This window comes from Grus americana, chromosome 1 (assembly GCF_028858705.1).
Source record: "Grus americana isolate bGruAme1 chromosome 1, bGruAme1.mat, whole genome shotgun sequence".
Classification (NCBI taxonomy): domain Eukaryota; kingdom Metazoa; phylum Chordata; class Aves; order Gruiformes; family Gruidae; genus Grus; species Grus americana.
In genome coordinates this window covers 201474893-201502199 of record NC_072852.1, presented here as the reverse complement: position 1 = coordinate 201502199, position 27307 = coordinate 201474893, and the positions used below count along the sequence as shown (strand labels likewise).

The 27307-nt window shown below is 42.8% G+C and overlaps 1 protein-coding gene across 7 annotated transcripts in view; it reads right to left on the bottom strand.

The window, feature by feature from the left end:
* The window catches only part of EXPH5 (exophilin 5), a 36776-nt gene extending 11850 nt beyond the window's left edge, over positions 1–24926 (bottom strand). The window contains exons 1-3 of one of the 7 annotated variants that reach the window (XM_054806802.1): positions 24438–24926; positions 6647–6804; positions 4121–4265 (exon numbers count right to left, since the gene is read on the bottom strand). In XM_054806802.1, coding sequence (XP_054662777.1) covers positions 4121–4265; positions 6647–6804; positions 24438–24556 — 422 coding nt within the window. In that variant the 5' untranslated portion in view covers positions 24557–24926. The other 6 variants (XM_054806808.1, XM_054806834.1, XM_054806855.1 and 3 more) reach the window with 6 other exon arrangements.
* Positions 24927–27307: the final 2381 nt, after the last annotated feature.

Here is a 27307-nt window from a genome sequence, read left to right as displayed (position 1 = left end):
CAATTTTATTGTTTTTCTCTTCCATTTCAGCCTGCTCTGTCGCAGAGCTGTGCTCTGCCCCCCACAATAGGCATCAGATTGTTTTCCGTGTGAACTTTGGAACTTGCTGCTACTCAATCAAAACAGCCTTTATTTACCAATTTTTAACGTATAGTAGAAGGCTTGTCTGCTTTTCTAAGCTGTATAGAACTGCAAGGGCTTGGCAGAGAACCAGCTAGAGCGTCTTGTGAATAACGCAGTGGGTAGAACAAGCTGAGAAGCCCTGAACATAAAAGGTATTCTGTTCTACGGGATGACTTGCAGACATACAAATACAAAATAAACTAAATAAACAAGAATAGGACTTGACTTCACTGAGTCTATTTGAGTCTGCAGATCCTTATTTTACAACTACGCAAACCCAGTTCCTTCAAATGCCCTGAAGGAAATGTTGCTCAGCTGTGCATATTGCCAGTTCTTCTTCGTCTCAGAAACTGTTTTTTCCCAGGAAGTTAATCCTTGAGAGAAAGTGAAGTAGGGAAAGATGGTTCTGCTCAGTCCTGTTTGTTTCAAAGTCTTTTTGAACGACCTTGTTCTTAGGCTCTTAAAAAGTTCTTGTGCTCAGGTAGACTACTTTATTGTGCTTCAACAGCAAGTATAAACCGGCTTGTTGGCAGGTTCTTTGTGGCCCAGCCTTTCCTCCTGAAGTGCTTTGTCATTTGTTTGCAATGTGCTTGCAGGCAGGGAAGAACAGTTGAAAGGTGCAATTTGTTTTTGCTTCTGTAATTGTGAACTGTAAAACCAGGATTCCTCTCTGACATGGGGTCCAACTGAAACCAAAGGAAACAAGCCTGTTGACCTCAGTGGGCTTTGGATCTGGCCAGACAATCTGAATCCTAAATTCCTAATTTTTCCTTGTAGCACTGAATATGAACAGCCATTAATTCAGTGGGTTACCATTCCCTGTGACTGAAGTTTACAGAACCGGGACTCAAAGATGTATGTAGCTTTCCCTTTAAACTGAAATGTTGGCTATTTTTTAATATTTCTACAACAAATTAAGAATGAAACTTATGTTTCAGAGTTTTTACAATGATTTCCTGCAAACCAAGTCAATGAAATCCTGTGGCTTAGCGAGCTCTCTTAATTTTAATTATATGCATAACAAAAATGTAGAAGCTTTGTTAGAAGCTTCCTTCTTCAGCTTTACTGTGCAAAGCCGATCTACAGTTTTCCCCACTTGATGCTGTGCTTGGTGTTGCATTAATTGCTCCTTGCAATGAAGCTACATGAAGTAGACACGTTAGAAATGTCTTCTGATAGTCTAGGCAAATATTAAATTTTCATTTGCACTTCTGGCACTATTTTAAATTCCTCCATGTCTTTGTTGTCACTGTTCTGTCAGAAATAACTGGTCATTGCATCCTGCTTTATTTTCCTCCCTGTCAACTTATACAAAAGAGGTTATTTAAACCTTTTCCCTATGCCAATCCCTCCACTTCTCAAACTGCCTCATTATTTTTTCTGAACTCTTTTCCAGCATTTCAAAATTAAAGTTTTGCTTATTTCCAGAAAAATATTGCTTAATTTTAGGAAAAAGTAATTCAGTTTCTTTTTTGGTTAAGGATATTGAGCAATGTTTACATTATTTTGCACACACATGCACGCGCACATACACACATACTTATAAACATTATCTATTATTCATAAACAGAAGTTAAATTACTGCTCATGTTCAGAAATATTTGCCATCAGAAAGATACTACTCACTATGGAAAACAAGAAGTTATATTTTAAGATTTTCACTTATATACATATGTATCTTTTTTATGACATCCAAATGTAAGATTAAAAGCAAAAAATTACTCTATTTATTACTATCACTACTGGTAACAATAATATAAATCCATGAATTAAAATCTGCTGCAAATTAGTATTTTCACTGAGGCACCTGTCTTCCCCAGGCCATCTCCAAGTTGTTTAATGTAAGAGTGTAATCAGTTTTCTTCTATATTATTCTTATCAGTACTACATAAGAAGCCAGGTAAGCAACAAACACATAACTCAAATATGCTGAAAACACAATTAAACAGCATTTCTTCTCCAGCACAAATCACACTTACATATTAGAAAAGCATAAGAATGAATTCAAGAACAACGAACACCTTTGAACCAAAAGTGATCAAACATTTCACTACCTACAGTTACAAACCTTTTATTAGCATCTTCTGTGTCTCCACATAAGCATACTCTTTTTTGCAGCTTCCATAATTTATTCTCACAGCAAAACACCACCGCAGCTGATGAAACTGTCTCTCCAGTACAGAAAGGACCCCCTAAACAGCCATTAATATTTAGCTATTTAAAAGTTTCTGCCAGTTAGGCTTACTTACAGGATTTACAGTGCTGCCTCCTATTGTATTTCACTAACTCTCCAAAATAACTCTACCTGGTGAGAGGCAGATTATTTCAATGCTTTGTCTATGCATAAAGCAAACCACATGCCACGGCAACACCTAGAAGAGGGTGGGGGAAGTTTTCAACAGAGAGGCGTGACTACAAAATGTAGCAATCAGCTCAGTTACACGTCAGGATTGACTTGTTTATTTTTTCAAGCTGTGCTCGGTAAGAAATCAAAGGCATCTGAGCATGAGATACAATAGATTTTCTGTGGAAAAGCCAGATAAACACATATTAGAAAAGCTGATGCAATGAGTAGTCATGGGTTGTTTTTTTTTTTCCTTCTTAAATTAAGAAAGCATTTCAATGCTTAGATTCTGTAGCAAAGCCTATACCTTTGCTTGTGCATCGGCTACCTTATCGCGCACCAGGATAAAGCACCCTTGAAATCTTATTCTCAGTTACACAAGTGCCCCTTTATTCTGCAGGGAGGGCTGCGGTCCGGTGTTGGTGTGCCCCAGCATAAGGGGCATGACCAATGTCAGATGACATGTATGGAGCAGCTTAAAACCTTGCAAATTTTTTTTCTATGCTGTGTTGCTATGTAGGAGAATTGTTACCAGTAACCATCCACAAAGCTAACCTCAGGCCTCTATTCAAAGCTCTTAAATCTCCCTCTGCTTTGATACAAATACTCCACAATGGCAAGTTGCTGTGCTACAAAACCTATGTATCAGACTAGTCATCATTTCTTTAGAGGCTTGCATTCCCCGTCATTGTTTATTATAGCTGTTCCTTGTCTTAGCGTCATGCCAGCTAGGAGCCCCAGGCATGGACCAGAATACCAGCCTGAGACTCACAAACAGAGAGAAAAATCACCTCTTTCTGCCAAAGATCTTGCAGCTTCAAACTTAGATTTCACAGCACTGCATAATGCACCTTTATCTATGATTGCCAGTCCCACGCATTACCCTAAGATGCACACAAAAATAATAGTATTTCACTTTGGTGTTGCTGACATACAGGACCATACCGGACAAAAATTAGGAGAGAACAGTCAGCCTAACTAGCCTGTGCATAGCCGCCCTGTTCCCTCTGAACAGCAGCTTTAACCCTGTGGATGGCAAGGGAGAAGGATGCTCTTCAAACAGCAGCTCCAGCGCTGCATATGAGACCATCTTTGGTTCAGATCCAATTGAAACCAAAGCCCTGACGAAGCACAGAAGACAAAAACACTGGAGAGCCGCCCTGTTTGCCCGGCTAAAGCTAAAGCTGCAGACCTGCATCTAAGCTGCCTCTGGGCTAGAAATGGTGGGAACTGATGGAGCAGAGCTGCCTGGGGCCGGACTCTCTGCCATGGCCTGGGAAAGCTATGCTTTCCTGTTATATCACAGCCATAGGGCACCAGATCCCCATGCGCCTTACACTGCATCCTCTAGAGAAGGAATTAAATAGGATGCAGCTGCTGCTAAGTCTAGGGGCTTTCATACGCTTAAAGCCTTTATGCAAAACCTGAGCAAAATAGATTTAGCCAAGAGACTTTACCTATTACTTGCCACTTAGTCCTCATTCTTCTGACACAGAACAGATAATCTTTCATTACATGACCAAGTAAAATCCCAATCTTCCCAGTGAGGTGAAAGGCAAGAGACTGGAAAAATAATTTTAACAAAGTTTTCTAAACAAAACATGGAACAATTCATTAAAGATGGAAAGAATGTATGTTCTGATTATAGCTCACCGTGGTTGCTTCTGAGTCTGGTTTTTCCTTGATTTTCTAAAGGAGAAAAGCCAAGCAAAAGGTGATCTGAACCCCAGAAAGGAAGCTGAAGCGTTCTTTTGTGCTTGAGGATTTGTGCAGGATGACATTTTTAGTTCTTTATAATCTAAAAATATTATAAAAATTTAATTTGTTTCAAGTTCTTACTAAATACAATACTAAAATATACATAAAAAGTTATGTCTTCATAAATAATTTTCTTTTGCTTACCTTTTATGCCAGGAAACTCCAGTTTTATTGACATTTTTGGACAGAGTATGTGACATGCTGGTTTATAATGACTAACTAGAAGACTAAGAGAAAGATAAACAGGTCTAAAATTTCAAAAAGTATTATTGGTTTTGGGTGACACACTTGAGATAAATGAGGCTGATTTTCAGAAAGCAATCAACACTCAACCATTTGAAAACCATAACTGTTTTAAAATATAGGCAAATTAGACATTTGAAAATTGAGGCACCCACAATCATTAGTCACTTTCTTTTCACCTTTGTAAGAAATATGACAACTCTGAATATACAATGGTTTAATAGATTGTAATGTAACTACATAACAGTAATTCAGACTAAGGTGTCTTCTGTATCATACAATTCTTCAGGATTCCTGTGGCCACTGGAGTACATTTTTTTTTGCTACAAACAGCATATCAGAACTGTATTTTAAATGCAAAATATCATGAATGATTTCTTTAGGAAGGTTATGATTTAATTTTTTCAAACGGAACAGTCTGCCTGTGAAAGCAGCTGGCAATTGGTATGAAGGAGAGGATGAGTATTGCTCACAGATTAGGGAAAGAAACTGCAGGGTCTGCTATTAAAACATACCACAGGAAACCTGAGGACATAAGGAAACAAGACTTCAGTCAGGAATAAGGTGCTGTATCTACTTTTTTTCCATTTAAAACATTACATGCCTGAAACAATACAACAATTATCCAATGACTAGGAGAAAGGAAAACCAGAAACAAGAGCAAAGTGTCACTGATAACAACAGCAAGGGGCAATATTTTGGACCTAGTCCAAAATGAAATGAGTAATTCATGTCATGGGATTTAAATCCCATGGCTTTCACTTCAGTGACAATCACTGTGTATTACAAAATGCTGCATCCTTTACCCCTTTCAGAGCCTAACCTTTTGGTAGCATTGTTTGATTTGACAATGAAAGTGACATCAGGAGAGTCCTAATAGCACTCTTTGTAGCCAGGATGGTCTAGGGATGTAGACAGAGCAAGGCTGGCAGGTAGAAGTAGTACCTTTTATTAAACCAACTTATACAGTTGGAAATATCAGACAAGCCTCTGAGGCACACAACCCCCTCTTCAGATCTGAAATAGAAACAGCAGCTTTCAAAGTTAAATACCAGAGAACAATTACACAGTTTAGTTAGCTAATGCATCAATTAGACCATCTCTGAAAGAGAAAAAATAGTAGATAGCTGTGGACTAGAGGAGATGTTGGGGAAAAACACTCAGGAAAGACAGAGATCTGTTCTGCGTAGGTGAGTAGTTTCAGGAAAATTTTTAGGGTTTCACTTTTCTTTTGAAATACATGACTGCTTCCAGTTGCTATGAAGCACAAATAGGAAGAGCTCAATGAAAAACATGCAGAAATGCAAATGGAATAAAAGCATATATTATGCATGAAAACCATCTAAGGATGGAAGATGAAAAGGACAGTACAGAATACCATGCTTGGTATGGAGACATCATGTTTCTTGTGCATGTTCATTTTGTATGGGCAACAGAACCTCTGAAATGAGATCACCAGAAGTTGCTTCCTGGTCAGCCCAACTTTCCAGGCTTTGTCATCCTCCCTGATAATCATGCCTTTAGCCCAGTGTTACCAGGAACAGTTTTCCACCGATACAGTCAAATCTCTCTCACTCAAACCCAGATTACCTCCTTATTCCAAATGTCATTTAGGTGCTTCTAGTTTCTTTAAGAAAACTAGGTAAAACTGAAACAGTTTATGTACATACAAAGTAAACATTACATCTTTGATTGGAAATCACCACTATATTTACTATAATTACAGTAACTTCACCTTGATTAAGAAAGAAATTTTTTTACAGTAAGGATAATCAATCACTGGAACAACCTCCCCAGGGACATGGTGGAGTCCCCATCACTGGAGGTTTACCAGATGCGACTGGGCACGGTGCTAGACAATCTCATCCAGGCTCCCTTTCTCATGAAAGGTTGGACCAGATGATCTTCCAAGGTCCTTCCATCCTGGGCTGTTCTATGATTCTAGCTATGGGTTAAGAATATGAGGGATTTTCTGTTGTGACTCCCAACTCTGCTTTTAACAGAATCTGCTTAAAGAAATATAGTCATTTTGAAAATATATCTTTGGTAAAACTTTGACATGAGAAGAAACTCAATGCAATTTCAGAAACTCCTTGGCTATTACACTCTGAAATGCTCTAAGATATTGCTTTGGTGGCCATTATCATATAGATAAGGAAATGGAAAAGTGCAACTCACTGGTGGTTTTGCTCTTCCTTAGCTGATACTCTAATGGTGTTTTTAGCATTCTATTGACATCAACGCAATTCTGAAATTTTTTTCTTTGTATTTCTTCAAACCATTCTCCAGTCACTCCCTGCAGCCCTGTTTCAGACTTCTTTCTCTTCAGAAGTTTGCTAGAAAGGAAAAAAAACAGTAATTATTTTTAAGCCATTAATCAAGCCATATTACAAGCATATCATTAGGAATTCTCCTGTTGTTCATTTAAGTATTTACAGAATATTTCTACATATAATGGCTTTTTAAAAGATACAATGGGACATGATGCATTCACAGCAATCAGATAAAAGTTTTAGTGACAGCAGAATTCTCCAGCTTAACAATGAGATTATGTGACCAGGTTAAATAGACGACTCATATCCTTGCATTATTCTCTACCTCAGAGAAGTGCACCCTTCTTCCTTGCAAAAATGAGGTAATAATTCATAAGCATTATAAAACTAATTGAATGTAAGATTAAGTTCAGCCAGCAATTGAATTAGAATAAATAATGCTCTAACAAAGCAATTCTTAAAATATTTATTCACTCATTTAAGCAGAAGCAGTAACAAGATTATTCTGATTTTCAAGAGGAAGCTCACTGAGGCCTTGACAGCAAGGTGCCCACCACACATTTTCAGTGTAAAGGAGAATAATAAATTGTGAATTCAGCTAGTACGTATTCATGCAACACGTTCAATGAGTTTATTGCATTTTCCTGTTTCCTTGCTGCATAGTGATTCTGCCTGTGTTTAACATGTATGGAAGCAACTAATAATGAATATGAATGTTCTGCCACGCAGAGGCGAAGCCTGAACAAGTTACACACATGTGGCTGCAACTGAAGATGCAGTTTAGTAGCAAGTTCAGGTTTTAGACCAAGAGGTCACAGGAATTAGTTGTTTATCTGGACATAAAAGAAGAAGGTACAGTTACAAAGGAGTCGGAATAGTGCAACGGACATGCGAAATTACTTGTTTTCAAACTACATTACACAAGTGCCTAACTTACAGATGCAAACGCAGCAAATCCACGCCCCAACTGATTCTGATGGCAACAGAACAAGACTTCATGCACAGCCTGGAGATGTAATACCAATGTTTTAGCAAGGCTTTAATGTAAATCTTCCACCTTAATCAGTGGTAAAGCCCATGTCTAGAAATACAGGTGCTCTCAGAGAACATAAATTATTTCAGTTATCTATTTAAATGAAAACTCATCTTCTCTGAGACAACATTACTTCACAAAACAAACTCAAAATTAAATATCTAGTCTGGAAGTGGATGTGTTTCCATCTGGAATTGATACAGGGCATATCGTCCCTACTAGCACCTATTATTCATCTGTGGCATCTGAAGAATAGGAGGGCAAGAGAGAGACATTATTGGTAAATGAGTGAATATTTCCCTTGGAGAAGATTACACAGACACATGCATAAGTACTAGCCATTTGAAATAAACTTATTACAAAGGCAAAAATGTTAATCATCACAGATATTACTGCACCGTGGGAGTGACTAAACACTGTAAACGCCATCTGCAGCGTGGAAAACAGCCTAGCAGTAATGTGAAACAGGAGGAGGCGATGAACAAAGTGCTCTCAAGCGCCAACTTCATGACCTCACTCTTGTGGCCTTAGCAAAGGGGATCCAAGATACCAGGAGGAGTAAAAGCACGCGGAGCCAGGCATGAGGTATTTTGGGAGTGGCTGCAGTCACTGCGATTGCCCGGGAAACAAGCCCACAGCAGTTTTGCTGAAGTCCCGACGGCAGAGACCATCTCTCAGAATCCATCCCTGAGGTCTTCTAAAACCCAGCCAAAACGAATTGGTTTGTCTCCTCAGAGGAGAAACGATCGGATCTCTGGGCGGGCCCGCCCTCCCCTTCCCGCGGGAGGCCGGCGGGGGAGGCCGGCGGGAGTCGCCGAGACCCAGGCGCCCCCTGGCGGCGGCGGCCAGAATCACACCCGAGCGCCCCCCCCACGCAGCAGCCACCCCTGCGCTTGTCCGGGGGGTCTTCAACCTACTCACCCTCTACGGGGCAGCTGGCAGTAGTTATATAGAAATGTCTGTCTGCTTTGCATTTATACATTCCAGAGAGACGAAAAAATACAAACCCCCATACTTACTCCAACATCAACCATATCAGGCATTGCATGAACGTGTCTTTCACCAAAAAATGTATTAAAAATCTTGCACAAACACTGTAAAATCTTTACTGGTACATGCTTGGCATTACCTGTGGTCATTATCTGTGAATGTGCTGCTTTTGAACTGTGCTGTCATCCCCAAGTCATGAAATAAACCCTTTAAATTGCTTGTGTGTATTTATATTTATGCACATATGCAGGCCCATATATTGAACCCTACATATATAGTTACATGAGTACCGAATAATGTTAATATGGTACATAATATGTAATTGCAATATCGCATGACTATTAACTATTTCTCATTTGCGATGACTCCCAGCCAAACCACATCATTTCCCTATATACCTGCTCTGTCAAGTCTACATGCCCCCTCATGATACTCATGAATGGCAGTTGTGAACTAGAAGGAAAGCCCGGCTCAAGAAACAATTACAGCAGAAGATGGTATCTGCAGTCAGTATTGCAATGAATTTGCCTTTAAGGCAGCGCTATTGTTACTTGGATTGCAAATTATATATGGAGACACTGCTCCGTAGGAGTGTCAAAACACCTAATGCTGTCTAAACCAAATGCACTAATCCTGCTTCCCTGCCTGCTCCATCCATCCATCCATCCATCCTCCTTGTTTCTCTACAGCCACTTTGGACACAAGGAGCCAACATCACTGTGACTGAGAAAAGTACCTGCAAGCTGTTGCAGGATTAAAGGCAACTCCATTCCCAGGATAACTTACAGGAGGCTGCTCCACAAACGGGAGCAGGCAGCAATCCTAAATGACCTCGCAGGCTACACCATCTATTCTCCTACACAGCATCTAAACTAATGAATCACTCGGGAGCAATTCCTTTGCACTGTTTTTAAAAACACATCTTCCTTATTGGCACAAGGATGTCCCGGTATTTCTTATACAGATATCTCCAGGGAAAAGTTAACCTAAATGTTTGTATGTACTGGACTTTCATGTGGGTTATCATAAATATTGTGAAAAGAGCTGTAGCTTCCCCTTGCCACTTCCTGTTAGGATAATAAGGAGCTTTAATTGCTACTGCAAGAGGAAAGGTATTTTCTCTACCATATTCATCCTGAATATAAAGCAGAAGACAGATAAGTGAGGTAATAGAAACTGGGTTGCCAAATAGGACGTCTGGGGACATCTCAGCTGTTGGTAGGGAACAGAGGACTCAATCCCACTTTTGCCAAAGCAGAAATTATGATTCTTGTTGATTTCAGCAGAAGCAGGATTTGGACTCTTAAAGGACTCTTACCACACACCTCACGAGATACACGGCAACCACCGAGCATGAGGAATTGCACCAGGTGAAGGATAAGCAGATCAGTATTTGCTCATTGGATCAAAGCTCTCAGTGTCTGAGAAGACAAGGCTGAAAGGATTGCAGATAAACACAGTGCCAAAAGCATTAGATAAAAACTATAGCAGGACAGGTAATTTGCAAAACCAGTTACCTAAAACAAGCTTATGTCTTTACTCTGTTTATATTCCTTCATCAGTGAGAAAAGGCTAGAGATGTTAAAAAAAGTGTCTGAAGAATCAGTTCTTCCCTAATTTTTTTGCTTCAACTTGTCACCTTCCCGCTGCTTTATACATTATGCTGCACTGGTGAAGTGTGCATCTCTATCATTTCTATGGCCAGTTAATTTTCTAGAAAACTCTGGCTATTATCACAGCCACAGGTAGGTGTAAAATGCATATGCAAGAATATTTTCTTATTTATAGTTCCTTTTAATTTTAGAAAAATAATTTAAACACATACTTTCAAGTTGTCAACTTATTTGGGGAAAAAAAAAAAGGGGAAAGAGGAGCATTACTGACGACAGTAACGACTACAACAACATTCTGGTTTCCAAGGTGCCAGAGAAGCTCCTGTGTCAGGTTAATCCTACCAGGAAGAAAAATAACAATATGCAGAGCCAAGATACTGTCTCCTAGCGTGTCAGACACACAACAGGTCTTTTTTCTAAGGCAGTCTTTATTCTTGGTAGCTGGGATATTTTTACTTCCATTAAAGCAATTTTCTGTTTATTTTTCTTTCTTATTCTGTTTGGCTAATGTCAATAAACCAAGTCAGCTTCATTATTACATGTAAAACATTATGCAGAAGTAGGTGAATCAGAGAGGAAAACTGACTCCCGTGTTTTGGTCGCACACATTACAAGACAATGTAAAATGATCTAACTGAAAACGCATTTATTTTTTCCTTGGCTTTTGTATTTGTAAAATGAAGCATTTCTGCAGTAATTCTCTGAAAAATCAAGGCCTCCTCTATTTTGATGAAAAAAATATTGGCAATAATACTTGAATCTAGCCTGGTAGGTCATTGTTAATCAACCACTCAGATTTAATTTTCTCTTTCCCCAAAACACTAGTTTTCTATCTGAGTCTTCATCCTTTTCATTATTATTACTGCTGCTGTCATTTTTGTTATTATGTATTGATTTTATAATGCCCATTAGCCCACTAAGTTGCCTTCAGAAGACATATTTGTGACCAATAAACCTAAAGATGTGTATGGGCAAAGAGGATGTGCCACAAAAAGGAAGACCAAAGAGTGTGTTGGTTCATCATTTCTTTCTGACCATGACCCAAATACCAATAAACGTAATGGAAGGACTTTCACTGTCCTGAACAGGCATCAGGTCGGGCTGCTGGCAAGTCACCCAGTGGTGACACCCCTGGACGGAAAGGAGTAACTGGAAGTGTCAAGAAAGGTTCACCTGAAGGACAGGGGAAACACTTCACAGCCCAGCACTGAACTGTATGGGATAGGTTTTCAATCCCACTTCGACGGGCGCATCAAGTTGCCAGCTCAGAATTATCCCTAAATATTTAGATTCTGGAAATATGCAAAACCAGGAGATGGAAGAGGGGAGAAAGTGAAAAGGGAATTAATCTGCTCTAGTTTTTCCCCCCAGGCTGTACATTTAATAGGCAGAAGTACTTTAAACACAAAGATACCACTTCTGCACATGATTTTGATACCCACCCTGTAGTACCCTTTCAAGTGGCAAGTAGGGCTACTTAAGCAGATAGCTGCAGACAGTAAATGTCATTTTGTCCCCAGAACACTTTTCTGACAACAGACATCAGATTCACACATTAAGTCCTGTCATGTGTGTCAGGGATACAGGCAGGAATATGTGAGTTAAAGGCAAAGCATCTTTTCTGTCCTTACTGAAGTTCCACCTTGTCTGCTAATGGGGAAAGTCCTTCCATTTCCACTTCTCTTCTTTTTAATTAAAAAGTATGAAAATCACAAAATCTGACATTATTACGCTACCTCTATTCAGCCAATTTATTCTTTTAAATTAAAGCTGATCTCCTGCTTTGAGATAGCCTAATACAGTGGCAACGTGTACATTCATTACACACAATCCACCGTGACAGCAAGACAATCAGCATACACGAAACATTCTCATCAGACTCCCACTATGTATTCAATACTTCTTGCCACTCTAAAACTCACAATGTCTTTTGTGTCTACAATTTTTTAACTTAAGTACCCTCTCTACAGTGGCTAAAAGTTACCTCTATTTTTTCCCAAAGCATTAATTTCTCATATTAAACTATACAAAACGAATATACTGCAGACAACTTGCTCTAGCCGCTGTTTTCCTTCATGGAGTCCAACACTCCATATCCCCTTGAAGCTTCTGTCTGTTCCCCTGGGCAAGAGCACAGACTGACACTTTCCTTTGAAATGGAAACTTAAGAAATGTTGTAAAGGCAAGGACGAGGTTCATTCTCATGCTGACCACATAAGTCCTCTCTGCTCTGGCAGCTCAGGAATCAGAAGTTCTCAGTTAAAGCTCAGAAATCAGGAGCAAAATGTCTTCATAAAATGAAATTTTTAAACCACAGAGCTTTGAAAATTGAGATCGGGGACGTGAGGGTGATTAATCACCCATCTCAAGCTGTAACAATGCCTCAAAACATTACTTTTAACATGAAACTATTTCTTTAGCAGCTACCCTGGGTTTACAGTGAAAACATTATTTCAGCCCTGCTGGAACAAATAGAAAAGGCTACAAGTATGTATCTTTTAATTGACTTTATACATACTTGGAATATGAAAGCTTTTAGTCTTTTGCGCAGCTGGTCAACAAAAGTCAAAGAGGAGAAATACCGCTACTAATGTCACAGCTGTCGGTGACTCTCCAGCTCCGGCTGACTCTCTGCCATTTCCTCTACAGTGACTGCGAAACAGGGGAAAACTCCACTCTGAGAATGTTTTACAGATCATGTTTTACAATCTCTCTGTACAGGCTCAAAATATGTCAAAAAAAAAAAAAGATGTTACTTTATTATGCTGTCAATACTAACAAGCTACCTACCAATATTATGTGGTATAACAAAACAAATCCATGATGCAATGGAAAGGAAGGCTACCTATAATTTTTAAAGTGTGTCACATAGCTTCTGAATGGTACTAATTAATATCTCTAATGAGATGACTTCATTAATAGGAATTTCCCTTAGCATTAATACATGCTAATAGGTGCAATGGATATAATTCTCCATGCAAGGATTCTGATTTGTTTGCAGGGATAGATGTAGTCTCAATCCAAACACACTGCATGAGAGGAGTAAGTTTTGGGGTCCTGAATTTCTGTCCCGGAAATCTCACACGGAAATACAGATGTGTGCTACATGATGGGTTGGAAGGCTGGCGATCAGGTCTTCTTAGGTCTCCCAGTAAATGTGAAGTTAATGATTAACAGTGGACATATTTACTCTTCCAGGGTAGAGCTGCTAGTTGATTGTGAGACCTTCTAAAAATATTGATAGCATGCAAAGAGACAGTCACCTATGCAAGCACTTTACAGCCCAGCCATGTATTATAAATTTAATTGCCTTACAAAGACATACAGTGCAGATGCTATTCCTCATGTTATTGTACGACTTTCTTTATGCAAAACCTTTCCTAGGTAACAATATAAGGGGAAAACCAAGAAAACATACACGGGCTAGGTGAGAAGTCTGAATGAGGGGAATTGGTTTCAAATGAAGACCAAGGTCTCATCTCTGCAGGCAGGTTTGCGTATGGGTCTGGACAGAGCTCTAAAACTGAGAGGCTCCAGATGGGCTTAGACGTTTGTACAGAGCCTAGGGCTCTCAAAATACACCTTTGTGTATCTCAGGTATCTCACACAAAGCTGAAGTAAGATTCTGGTCAACATAAATAAGATGGAAGGTCAGAGTGTACCTGCACACAGTTTATGTGTTACTATAACACTACAAAAGCCTCATTTACATTGCTTTAAATTAAGGAAAGCTGCCATAAGAATTAATGTAAATTCTAAAAGTTGACAGTGTGGATGTTTTACATCTGGAAATGTAATGCTTATATACATGTATATAATACATACTTACACAGATCCTCTGCTATAGTAGCTTAGAATCTCATAATTTATCATAACTCTCCCACTGGAAATAGAAATATTATAGTATAATAATACTTTTGAATATAATATTTATATGTATATAATTTTACATATACATATATATATATATAAAAGAACACAGAAGTCTATGATGCAGGAAGAAGCAGCCTACAGAGCCCCCCAGCCATGCTGCTGCAGCTTTGCTTGGCTGCAGGTCCCTGCACTCAGGCTCCTGTATCTAGAAATCCAAAGATACGGCAAGCATAAGTATTGTGGTTCCTTGATTATTCCAACCACAAATTCAACTGTGTGTAATTTATGTGCAATAAAGTGTAAACAGACTGCACTTTCCATCATTCACCCTTAGCTTTTGTTTTGTGGTTTTAATGTGTTTGGTCAGTTAGTATGGTACCAGTACATATATCTATTTAATTCTGAGGTAGAGACTGATAAAAAAGAATATAGTTTCTGGTAGGAGTTTAAAATGCAGGCATTGAAATACAGCTTATTACATTTAACAGTCTTAACATAATAATCTAGCTGCAAAGAAGGATTAGAAATACATTTCATGTAGACATTTAGATGCACAAATCCTCAGGAAAAAGTCCCAATTTTTCCCTGCTTGCTTTAAGGCATTTCTCACATGAAATGTGTAAGTTGTGAAACTTTTCAGACTGTCAGCTCCAGGGAATTAAGTCATTTTTCAATTTAAAACAAGTACAGGAAAGACCGAACTAAGGTTCAGTCCTTAGTCTATATAGTCCTGTGTTGAAGTTGTGGAGCACAGAAGAAAATGGGGTCTCAAAACTTCATTGGGCCAAACTCTACTTGATTTGAAAACTAGATTCAGAGAGCAACAAGATTTTAAAGGATTACTAATTTCAGTATACATAAACCACTGACAAAACCTAAATTTTAAAGAGGAGAAGGAGATGGACGCTCACAACATTTTTCAAATGCTGTCAAAACAGTATCTGATACAAACCAATGAACGTCAGCTGAAATCTTGACATACAGCCCAACAAGCTTCGCTCTCATCAGTTAGCCAGGTCTCTCCAAGAGCTACGTCTACGGGAGGTGCAAGTGCTGTATGTCTAGACGGACCCAAGGATCTGAAATACCTCAGGGACGAAACCCAGCAAAACTCCAGTGCTTCAGGCTTCACCACGGGAAGCATGTGCTGCGGTCTTTGACAGGATTACAAGACACACGTAACCTGGACACACCACTGGAGCACAGCTCTGCCAGTTCCGGGAGAGATATCCAGCCACTCTGAACATGAATCAGACATGTTCCTGCGCAACACTTTTTTGACTTCCTGGCATAACCAATTTAATATTTCTGAAATATGTGCGAGGACTTGAAGGTGTTAGGACACAGATAGTGTGTAGAAGCTGTCAGCACCTCAACACATTTCTGAGGTCCTTCCAAGGCTGCTCACTGCAGACTGATATTCATTCCTTTCCTTACAGCAATGGCAGGCAGCACGTGTTATACTTCATTGGCATTACCATCCAGAGGCCCAGTGACTCTACTGCACATGCCACTGGCATTACAAACAACTTTTAGTAGAAATATAGAAGAAAGCTGAGCTAAAGTGAGAATGACCATACTTTGCTGATGTTTTCAGCATTTCAGACAGTTCTCTTCTCCGTGCACCTCCATGACTCTCTGCTTGCTTAGTATGGGAAGGTGTCTTCTTCCACCTGATGGACATTTCCAGTTCCCACAAATGTCAATTATTATTTTAACTTCTGCACTTGAATTGTGGAGGAGACAGAGGGTGTTGAGAACACAGAAGCATTACTATTGGGAAGTTCAAACCTGGGAAGTGCACAGACTTCCTACAAGGTGCACGAGTCCTTAACTGGGTCACAACTCCACAGAAAAACTAACAAAATCAGACTATTCTGCATTAGCTATTCCAGAATAACCCCCCATATTGACTGTCTACTCAGTAGTTAATGCTGGCTTGTACTGCTGTGCCTGACCTATTTATTCTTGAAGCCTGGTCAATTTATCCATATAGACAAAGCCCAAATAATTCTACTTTTGCCATTAAGCTTGGACTTAGAAAATGTCTACCCATGGGCTTAATAGTAAGCCTTGGCTTAAATCTCATCAGTTTCAACAAGTATCTTCTTTTTGGCAGCCCTAGTGACATCAGAAAGTGGGTTAGATAATAATGACAATAATCATCATTATGATTTTCATTTTTACAGTATTTTGTCACCTGAAAATGCAAACATTAGTTTGAACGCTGGCATAAGGCCTGTGTTTGAATGAGTATGGGTGAAAATGCCCTGAGCATGTCCTTCCCACTCCAGTGGGTTTGGCCGCCCAGGCACAGGGCCAGCTTGGAAAGAGCTGATGGCCTTGGAGAAAGCTGTCGTGAAGACAGCCAGAGGCCTCAGCAAGGGCTGTCCCTCCTTCCCCTGGGAGCTGCTTTTAAATGGAGGCTGTCCCACTGGGCCTTGCCCCAGCTACAGCCCCAGAGGCGTCCCCAGCTGTGTCTGTGCACAGCCACTGCCCCACTGATCCCAGCCTTGACCCCCAGGCTGATGTCCCAGCCTGGCCTGAGCCCAGCCACCCCACCCCTGGCCTGCCCGGCCATCACGGGGCCATGGCTGACCCCAGTCACCGTCACCAGCCCTGACCCTGACGTGACTTCACGGCTTGACCTTAGTCCTGCATCATCGCCACGGCCCTGTCCCGCTCTGTGATCATTGGGCTGTGGTGGACCTGGTTACCCTCACTGAGCCTGATCACGACCCTGACTCAACCCAGGGCCTGGCCTGGGCCCTGCCACACCACCATGGCAGTGGGGCTGGGGCTGGCCTCACTGTCTCGCTGGGGCGGTGGGATGGTGGGACGGGCCCTGGTGGCAAGGCTCTGCCCTGACAGCCCCGTGGGGAGCCCCCGTGGCCCCAATACCATGAACAAAGAAGAAATACATTTGGTGCACTACCAGACAGGCTCTTCCAAACAAAACACACAGCAAAGGTGCTTCTGGGTTTCCTTCTGCTCCCCCTGCCACACTGTAGAAAACACCCTGCTCTCAAACACAAAGAAGGGCAAAGCTTTGGAGGAAAGGATTGACCTTTTGTTAACACTGAAATAAGTTTACTATGAAAAGACAAGAACAAAGACCTGGTGGCGATGCTGGTCCGGACTCTGGTCTGTAGATGTAAAACTGGAGTTACAGCATAGACTTTCAGTCTAGTTAGACCAGATGCACAGGGCTAAAGCTGAAACAGAAAATGGCACACACTGTGCTCCCCTGGCTCCGGCTGTTACCTCCTGCTCTTCCTCAGCTCACATGAAGCCCCAGTCCTTGACTCCAGGCCCCACCACAGGGATGAGGAAAAAACTTGATCTGCAACTTAACTAATTGCCTTTGGTTACATTACTCCCACTCAAACAAGGGAGTCCCAAAGTGGGATTATTTATGACAGTAATTTTTTACCAAACTGAGTAAAGGTTTTTAAATCACAGTCTTCCCTGCCATTTTTGCTCCTATTTACACTTCTTTAGCATATTAGCACTTCAGGGCTTCAAGGACCTATTTTCATAAGTGCTTTTTCAAACCACTAAATATGCCAGTGGCGCAGTATCAGTAGTAAGTAATAATAGTATCTCCTCCACAACCAAGACACAATAGAGCACTTGTGCCCTGAAACATCCCGGGTGGGGTATCTCTTATGAAAGAATTTCTTTATTAGTGCTTTGTTCAGGGAAGGAGCTCCACTGGAACAACAGTATACCCAAGTGGTGCTGTCCTGGTATCCTGCTCTCCTCACCCATGCAGCTTATGGGTATTTTGGGGTTGATTCTAAAAATTACTTCAAATAATATGGAGTTGGGCCACTAATCTAGATCTCTCACAGCCAAGAAGCTATTCTTAGTCTCCAAGAGGCTGCGAGAGGGTCAACAGGACTACTTCTGCGAATAAGCCAAAATAAAGGCTGCAATGTCAGACCCCTCAAACAGTAAGCCAAACAAAATAATTGAAGCACTAAGAGGGCACCGAGTATGGCTGCGCTTCTGCAACAAATGCCTTCCGAGGTTATGAGTATGGAAAAAGGAAAAAAATACATTCCCTATGCAGGATTTTATTCTCATCTTCTATTGCCAGATCTGTGAGACCAAATGTCAGTCAAGAGAATACAGTAAGGAATTATTTGCAACAAACGATGAACTCAGTAAATGCTCCGTCGTAAGGTGGTAAGGACAGTTTTGTTCCTGTAACAAATAACTACATCCAAATTTGCTGTAGAGACTGTCTAGAACAAAGTAAGGAGGGGATTAATCTTTCCCACAAGAATCATATGTTGTTAATGGGTCACCGAGACAGGAGCAGTGAGTGGTGCTGAGTGTACCTCCCAATTAATTTATTTTGCGTTCTATCTTTAAATTTGAGGATAAAAATAAAATGAACCTCTGCCTTGCTACCATCTAGTCTCATTGTCATAGATCTGTAAGAATAAATCTACTAAATAAACAAATAAATAATAAAGCATAACCCAACCTGGAAACAAGCAAACCAAAATAAAGCAAATAGAATGAGTGTGCTTCTCTCCCAAAAGCTCAGTTTCCCTTTCCTCTTTTTTTCGGTTCCTATTCATAAACAGTGGCCGATGCCCAAGGTATGTTCTGGAGCTGGTAATTTTTTTTCCATTCTTCCCACTGAAAAAGAAAACGTTCCTCACACAATACAGGCATAGTTCCTTCTGGAAACATGATCTAGCAGGTAAACTGCTATTCAGGGAGGTAGGCTCATTCACCTGTCCAGTGGCTCAGTCTCTCAGTTATTTTCGGTGTCTCATTTGGAAGTGAAGATAACAGTATTTCCCTTCTTCTCAAAGATTAATAAACTGGAATGGCACAAGGCTATTGTATGTAGTCATAATAGGGGTGTTATACAAAGCAGACAAGTCTCCTAAATAAAAGTTAATAGTTAAAGAATTCAGAGATCTTCTACACTTTTAAATACATTCTCTACTTACCCATAGCTCTTCTGCCGTATCTCCCAACTGTTCATTTTTTGGACAACCTGCAAATGTACCAGCTACCTGTTCCCACGCCACAAGCCCCTACCTGCTGCCTCCTTTAAGTAGTTGGCTCCATGTCTCCTGGCTCCTCTCATCTCAGCTGCCTTCTCTGGACCCTGGTGCTGCTTCAGCAGTGGAGGTGCATCTCTGCACCCAATGCTGAGGCAGTCTGAGGCATCTGAGCCCCAAAGCTGACTGGAAAGACGCCCGCTTGGGCACTGTCTGCCTCTCCGCACTCTGCAGAGGGAGGAGCTGGAAAAGGCAGCAGCTCCACCTCTGTATCCCGTAGCTTCTTGCCCTGTTGCTGCTGAGCCTTCTTACAGGGATTGCCAGTCCCTCTGCTACCTGCCAGGCTGTGAAGTGCTGTCCCAAGGAGACTGGAAGCAGCCAGCCTCATGTCACCCTGCCCATCTCCTTGCAGAAAGGACAAAAAAGAGAAGCACCTACAGGTTTGTTAAGCCTTTGGGACCCAGGGCTTTGCACGCAAGTATCAGCTGCCAATTCTTTTTTAGTTTCTGTCCCCAGCAGCTGTAGAACAAAGCTTGAGAAGATGAGCAGGGTGCACCCTGAAGCCTTGAAACCAGAAGTCGAATAAGACCTGGAATGTTTTTATGTCATGATTTCCAGGCCTATCTCATTACGTATGGAAAGCTGACCTGTGGTATTAATACCTGTACCTACAGCAAGCATTCACTGTATCTTTATGGAAACTGAAGCCATCTGAACACAATACTGTCCTCTGAACACCCTGGATTCCTCCCTGTCCCCTCCTGCGCATTTGTGATATTGAAATATTTGGGAGAAGGAACCTTCTTCCACAAGCATTTGCAAAATCATCAGTTTCATTAACCAGGCTTACTAAACAGCATTTTGTGACTCAGTTGGACTTCTGTCTTAACATTGCAACTACTATTATGGAACAATGCATGTATACTGATATACAGACCCTATATTCCATTGTTTCTCCTACACTAATGCTCATGATAAATGAGGTTTTCTCCAAGTTGGTATTATGAACGAGACTGGATTTGATTAACAACAAAGAATACTGAAGCTGAGTGTTACCCATGTCCAAAACTGTGGGTTTTTTTTAATTATTAAATACGTGATTACTAATTATTAAGTTTCTATAGTATTTTCACTGTGTTTGGCAGTGAACAGTCATGTGAGTTATACCAAAGCTGACTGTTGCTACTTCTGTTAACCTGTTTTGTGGGAGGAGTCAGGTACGGTTGGTTTGCTGTTGCTAGTCCAAGGTACTGCTGAGAGGAGCCACGAGAGGGCACTGGAAAGGAGAAAACAGGCAAAAAAATGCAGTCCTGGGAACCAGCAGCCCAGGGCACATCAGGAGCCCAGCTCCCTATCAGTACCAAGAACAAATACAGGTCCAACAGGTCACACAGTTCATCCCTGCATAAAAGGAAAAGCAAAACTTGAGAGGTCTTCCAAGCCGGGCACAGAGGTCTGAAGCCTGCCAAGAGAGCCGAGAAAGGGCCAGTGGTACCCGGAGGATGTGCTGGGGCATCAGATGGAACAGGGAGGGACAGTGCAGAGCAGGGCCCACAGCTACACCAATGTGCACAAGTGTCCACAAAGGTCACACGTTCCCGCTCCACACAAAGGCTGCAGAGAGAAAGAGAGAGGGAGGTGGAAAAGGGTTGTATAAAGCAACCAGCCGTTCCCCAAAGAATGCCCCCGATAGGCGTTTAATTTCAGGAAGGTGTGGGCTGCCTGGTGTCCTGGTTTAACCCAGCAGGCAGCTAAAAAAACCACACAGACCTTTGCTCACTCCCCCACAGCGGGATGGGGAAGAGAATCAAAAAGGGAAAAAAGTAATTGTAAAACTTGTGGGTTGAGATAAAGACAGTTTAATAGGATAACAAAGGAAGAGAATAATAATAACAACAATAATACAAGTGATGCACAAATGCAATTGCTCACTGCATGCAAAAGGGAAAGCAAACAATCTGATGCCCAGTGAATCCTGAGCAGTGAATCTGCCTCCTGGCTAGCCTCTCCAGTTCTATACGGAGCGTGATACTATATGGTAGGGAATATCCCTGTGGCCAGCCAGGGTCAGCTGTCCTGGCTGTCCTCTCCCAGCTTCTTGTGCACCTGGCAGGGTGTGAGAAGCTGAAAAGCCCTTGACTTAGTGTAGACGCTACAGCTACCTAGCAACAAGTAAAACCATCAGTGTGTTATCAATATTATTCTCATACTAAATCCAAAACCCAGCACTATACCAGCTACTAGAAAGAAAACTACAGCCAAAACCAGGACATCTGGGTGAAGAAAGATCCAGTGGTTCTATCAAGCTTCCAGTGTATGTAAGCAGTAAGAAAAGAAAAAAAAAAATTCATCTGGAGACCTCATGGTTATTTAGCTGAGAGCTCAATACACTTGAGGAGGAATTGGTCAGTATTTCATGCTACACTGCAATACATTTGTATTTATATGAAAATCAACTCCCCTGAACCACGGCTGTCATTTGTTGGACAAGATAAGCCATGCAGGATGTTAGGATTCATCTTTTGATCTTATTTCTGGTTTTGTCTTTCAGAATTAACTAGTGTTAACATTTGCGTATATAACAAATGCAGCTTGTAAAAACAGAAAAGCCCGTTCCTGCTTTTTTGATTCCAGAGTTGTATCTGGGAATGGATTTAAATTTTTCATTGATCTTTTAAGAGATTTGCAGACAGCTATGTGCTTGCTTGTATAACATGAAATATCATGTACAAGATAAGCTCAGTCATTAGAACCCGACTTGTGGTCTGCCAGCAAACACTTCATTCCCACTGTCAATCCAGTCCAGGCTGATCTATACAGGGATGTGCTATATTGCAAATAAAGATGGTCATGGAACAAACTTGATCAGTGAGCCCACTGGTTATTATTGACTTGTTCCCTGGCCCTGCCCAGCTCCAACTAGCCCTTTCCAAAGCCATGCTCAATAGCAGTTTGGGGGACAATTCACTTCAGTGACGTCATGCAAAAAAGTAGTATTGATGAAACTGCCCATTCCATTCCACAGCACCTCCTATATGCCTCATTTGATTGACGGCATAAATCAAATAGCTTCAAAATCATGCTTTGAAAGCATCCCAGGAGTGGGCTGCCATAGTGCTCAGGCATTATTTTAAAACCTTTGAACTGAAAAAAAAAGTGTACAAAGTTAATTACCAAAATAATCGTAATAAGAATGACATAGAGCCAAGGTGGCAGGCACACAGGACCAAGAGGAGCAAACATAATTTTGTGTAGAGCCTCTGAAGCTCTCTGTGGTCGTATAAGAACTGCAGGATTTGGCCCTCCAGGGTGATGACTATTATTACTTAGATTATAGTAGCACAGGGCAACACCACACAGACTGGAACCCATCTGCTCCTGATGGGAGATCCCTGGCCTGAAGAGCTTACAGTCTAAATGAGACTAGGTAGACTAGTGGAGTGAGAAAGAAAGTACTTTTATTAGGCCCAAGAGAGATTAAGAAACTTGCCCAAGGACACATACAAAGCCTTTGACAGATCCAGGAGTTTAATCTAGATTTCAGCATGGCGCCTTGATCACAAACACTTCTGCTCAACTTCTGAGATTTAGACTCCATCTCAGCAAAGCATTGCCAGAAACATCCTTTTTATACCATTTTGACAGCTTTTGCCTAAAGAGAGACCACTTTCTCTTGACTAAGTCCTAAGTACATACACGAAGAAACAAATACAAATTTGGGGGGCAGGTGAAAGCCTTGAGTTCAAGAGCAGGCTATTCCTTCACAAGGGTCTCTACAGCATTGGAAGTCTCACTGCATTTGCTCTGGTTTTAAAGTCTTACCCAGAGTTTTAAACTTGAAACTATCCAGCCATATAATTCTCCATATCCAGCAAAACAAACACTCCCCCCCCCTTTTTTTGGGGGGCGTGTGTGTCATAATAGGACACATAGAACAGAAATTAATCAAAGAAAGGTAATGTCAAATTATGGAAGAAAGCAACTGCCAAGCTTAACTCAGTCCGGGTTCTCATGCTGCAGAAAACTAAGACAAGTTTTGGATGGAAATCAATGTTGCCATATAATGTTTAACCATGCCCATCATAAAATCCACTTGACTGAAAGAAAAAATACACAGTACAAAAATCCACTTGACAGAAATGTTACTCATTAACATTCCTTCTACATTTTACATGAAAGTACTACTTGTGAAAAGTAATGTGCCCACTTGTGACTCTGAGAGGGTACTGTCTTCCACTTGCAAACTGCCCACAAGCTACCCCAAGTCTCACCTGGGGGAAGAAATTATAACCTTTAATAATAAGCGGCTTATTCTCCAGCATATTTTCAATTAATTCCTTGATATTTGCTTTCACTATCAACACAGATAGCTTTGGTGATTGCACACAGGGGAGATACAGCTAGAAAGAAGGTCGAGGCTGTTTCTTCATACGGCATATAAGATTTTGTGACTTGTGTACCTGAATGCTGAGGGAATTCAGTGAAGTCACTTGAAAGGGTCTTGTGAACAACCCTTCAGTCAGGTGGGTGCCTGGCTTGGTTTCCACAAGCTGCCAGGATCGGCTCCGGGATCTGCCCGAGAGCCGCCACGTTTCCCTTCAAGGTCCCGCAAAACTTCCTCACCACCGCTGTCTCCCCGGGAACCAGTGCTTAGCCTGCACCGCCTGCCAGCGACACGGTGAAAGGCAGAAGTGGCCTCCTCCTCTTCGGGCAAGGAGAGGAGCCACGGGGAGCAGCAGCCGTGACTCAGAGCCGTCTCTGTCACAACACGCGTTTCCCAGACGTCCCCATGCTGCAGATGCCCGGGACGGGCGGCTCCGCAGCAGCCGGCGCTGGCAGGCGGCACTCGCGCTCCGCGGGTGCCCCGGCCGGACCGCAGCCTCCCGCGCAGCGAGCCCGGCTCTCCCTGCCCGCGGAGCCCCGCTGCCCCCCGCGTCGCCTTGACCGGCGCCGACCCTTCCCCGCGGGGCGACAGACAGCCGCCCGCCCGCCCGCCGCCCCTTTTCCCGCTCGACTCAGCCGGGCGAAGCAGCCGCGGGCTCCGCCGTCACCCGCCGCCGCAAGCCCCGCTCCCCTGCCGCAAGCCCCACTGCCCGGCTCCGCGCCTTCCACCCCCGCGCGGGTGCGGTGGGCAGCGACGGGGGGTGTTAAGCCAGGTACCTGACTCTGTCCTTCTCTGCCCGCCGGAGCTCCGAGTCCCTCTGCAGCACCTGAAAAATCGCCCTGGCTTCCTCCTCGTTTAAAAAACTGAGATCTGGCCCCGGAGGCGCTGCGGTCATGGCTTTGCTTATTTGCGGGCGGGCGGGCGGAGGCAGGCGGGCAGCGCTGACCCCATGGGAGCCTGGAGCGACACCAGCATGGCCGAGCCCCGGCAGGATCGCGCACGCCGGCACCCACGGGACGCGCTTCCCTCTGGACAGCGGGAGCCGTGGCCGCCCCGTACCGCACCGCCCCGCCGCGCGTTGGGCAACACCCTCCGGAGCCAGCGCGGCCCGGCAGGGCGGAGCGGCACAGGGCGGGGAGGCCGCCCCACTGCCGGGTCGGGGCCGGAGCAGCCGCTCGCCCTGTGCCTGCGCCCTGCCACCGCTTGAGTCAGGTGTTTGCGCTCAGCCTTTGGCGCGGTGTTTGCCCCGGCGCTGCCAGGCGGAGCACACGCCCGCCCAGAGGCACAGCTGCGGGACGGTGCAGGTCCCGGAGCGCTTCCCGCCGGGCAGCCACGCCTCTGGTCGGCTGGCGCCGGGCGCCTCAGGCCCCGAGGCGGTGCCGGCGGCTCATTTGCGGCCGTGAGGCGGGACTGCCGTCGAGGGGCTCCCAGCGGCACCGGAGCGCGGCCCCGCCGCTCCGCCCGCGCTCCGCTTGGCCCCCCCGGCCGCCTGCCCACCTCCGCGGGACCGCCGCCCGCTGTGCCCGCAGCATCCTGGCGCTGCAGAAGGTCGTGTCGGTTGTCTGGCGGAGGGGATGCAAAGCGGTAACTTTTCCATGGAGGAAGAACGGGGCAGTGTTTCATATTTACTCTCCTTTATTATTTCTTTGGGAAATCCTTAAAAAGCAGAAGTTCTTGACCTGGGTGTTATAACCGCATCTCAGAAGTGATTTCATCCTGGTTTCATTCTGACGGCTCTAATCCAGCCCGGCTCAATGGTGGTGCTCGTGCAAGCAGCACAAACAGGCGTGTCTCTCCAAAGTATGTGTCTATCTTGTATGCTGTACTGGTTAATACTGAGTATAATGTCCTTTGAAAGTTTTCCATCGAAGGAGGGCTTTATTCTGCACCAAACTGCAGATGTGAGCACACCTATATGGAGAAACAAAATTAAACACAATTTTTGTTATGGAATAGCAAGTGAATGGAAATGGCAGCACGGCAGTGTGCAGCAGGACTCAGGCCGAGCAGCATGCAGCCACCTTCCTACCCCGTGGCGGGCTGGCGTGGGGCCACGGAAGAATGCTTCCCCACTAGGAAGTCGTGTGGTTCAAGTGGAAATAAGGACCTTAGAGCACAGCGGGAATAACAGGTTGCAAGAGGCTCTTTATTTTGGTGTAGCTTCTGGCATCACTAGTCTGGCCCAAATTGGAACTTACCCGATTCCTGGTGACCAAGCAACAAAGACAAGGCTATGAGACAACTGATGAAAATGTAATGAAAAGTATGAAGAATTATGCTGTTTAGAAGATGTTGAGAGGAGGTGTCTCCCACAGAGAAAAGACACAGTGAATTTTTAATAGGGTATAGGAGATACTTCCGAGTAAAGTCCAAGCGTGTTGTTTCTAGAGGTACAAGAGCCACAGCCATCACTGGTGCATGAGGAGCTTACAGAACTTCCCTCTAAGGGTAAATGTCCTGTCCTCCCTATTCTGTTGCTTTGAGCACAGTGGAGTGACTGTTGTACCAGCAGAAGCTGAGTGTATGGAGTTCTCCCTGGCATTCTCCCAGGCAGTGGCTTGGACGTCACTCTCCCTTTTTGCCTGGCACCTGCGGGATGTGGGAAGCAATTGCTCACCATGCTTCTGCATCACACTGGATCTGCTCCCAGAGCTGAGGGGGAATGGAATAACATTTTTTTCTCTACCTCCATTGCAATGAACCTCATCAATGCCCACTCGCCTTAAAAACAATGTTTTATCTTATTAGTGAAGTTGTATTTTTTTAACTTCTTATGCAAATATCTAAGACCAGGCTGGACGGGGGTCTGAGCAACCTGGTCTAGTTGAAGATGTCCCTGCACATTGCAGGGAGGTTGGACTACATGACCTTTAAAGGTCCCTTCCCACCTAAACCATTCCATGATTCTTTGGTTCGATGATAAAAAATAAATACATACATACAGAATGCATAGGAGGGATGTGCACGTTCTTGGAAGTTGCATACTACAGGCCTGACAAAGAAAAGGTGATATTCTCCCATAAATTTGGTGACTTTGTAATTGTATTTATCCTGCACGTAAGTCAAGAGTGGAATCGCATTTCTAAGTTTCTGTTATCCTTTTTCTTCGTTTCTAGCAATCTGATTAATCGGCTTTTTTTTTTTCATCACCAAAATGTATGTTAGTATATTTTCAGTGCAGAGGGGAGCAGGGACAAGATGTTCATTTAATATATGAGCAATGTATATTTTTTCAGGTAAGTAAGTGATGGAATTATTTAGAAGAATAACAAGTATGTACACCAATGGCTTTAGATAGATGCTACCAGACATCACAGTGGTTATTATTTCAATGATTTTTACCCAGAATATTTAGAGATTTGGGCATAGCCATTTTGTATGGTAAGAAGACTTTAATTTTAAGCATCTTTGATATGTCATATCAGCATTACAAAATGTGCATTGGATCATGACTAGAAACAGCTGCTATCTATGGAGTCTTCTACCAGAAAATTATTTTGTGAAAAATAACCATTTTTCCATATGTCTCTTCATTACTCCATCTCACTTTAAAGTTTATGCCTTTTTCATATATGGATCATGATGGCAAGGAAACACTGCCTGTATTCCAGTATTTAGAGTCTCTAGCACTTTATGTGCTTTAATT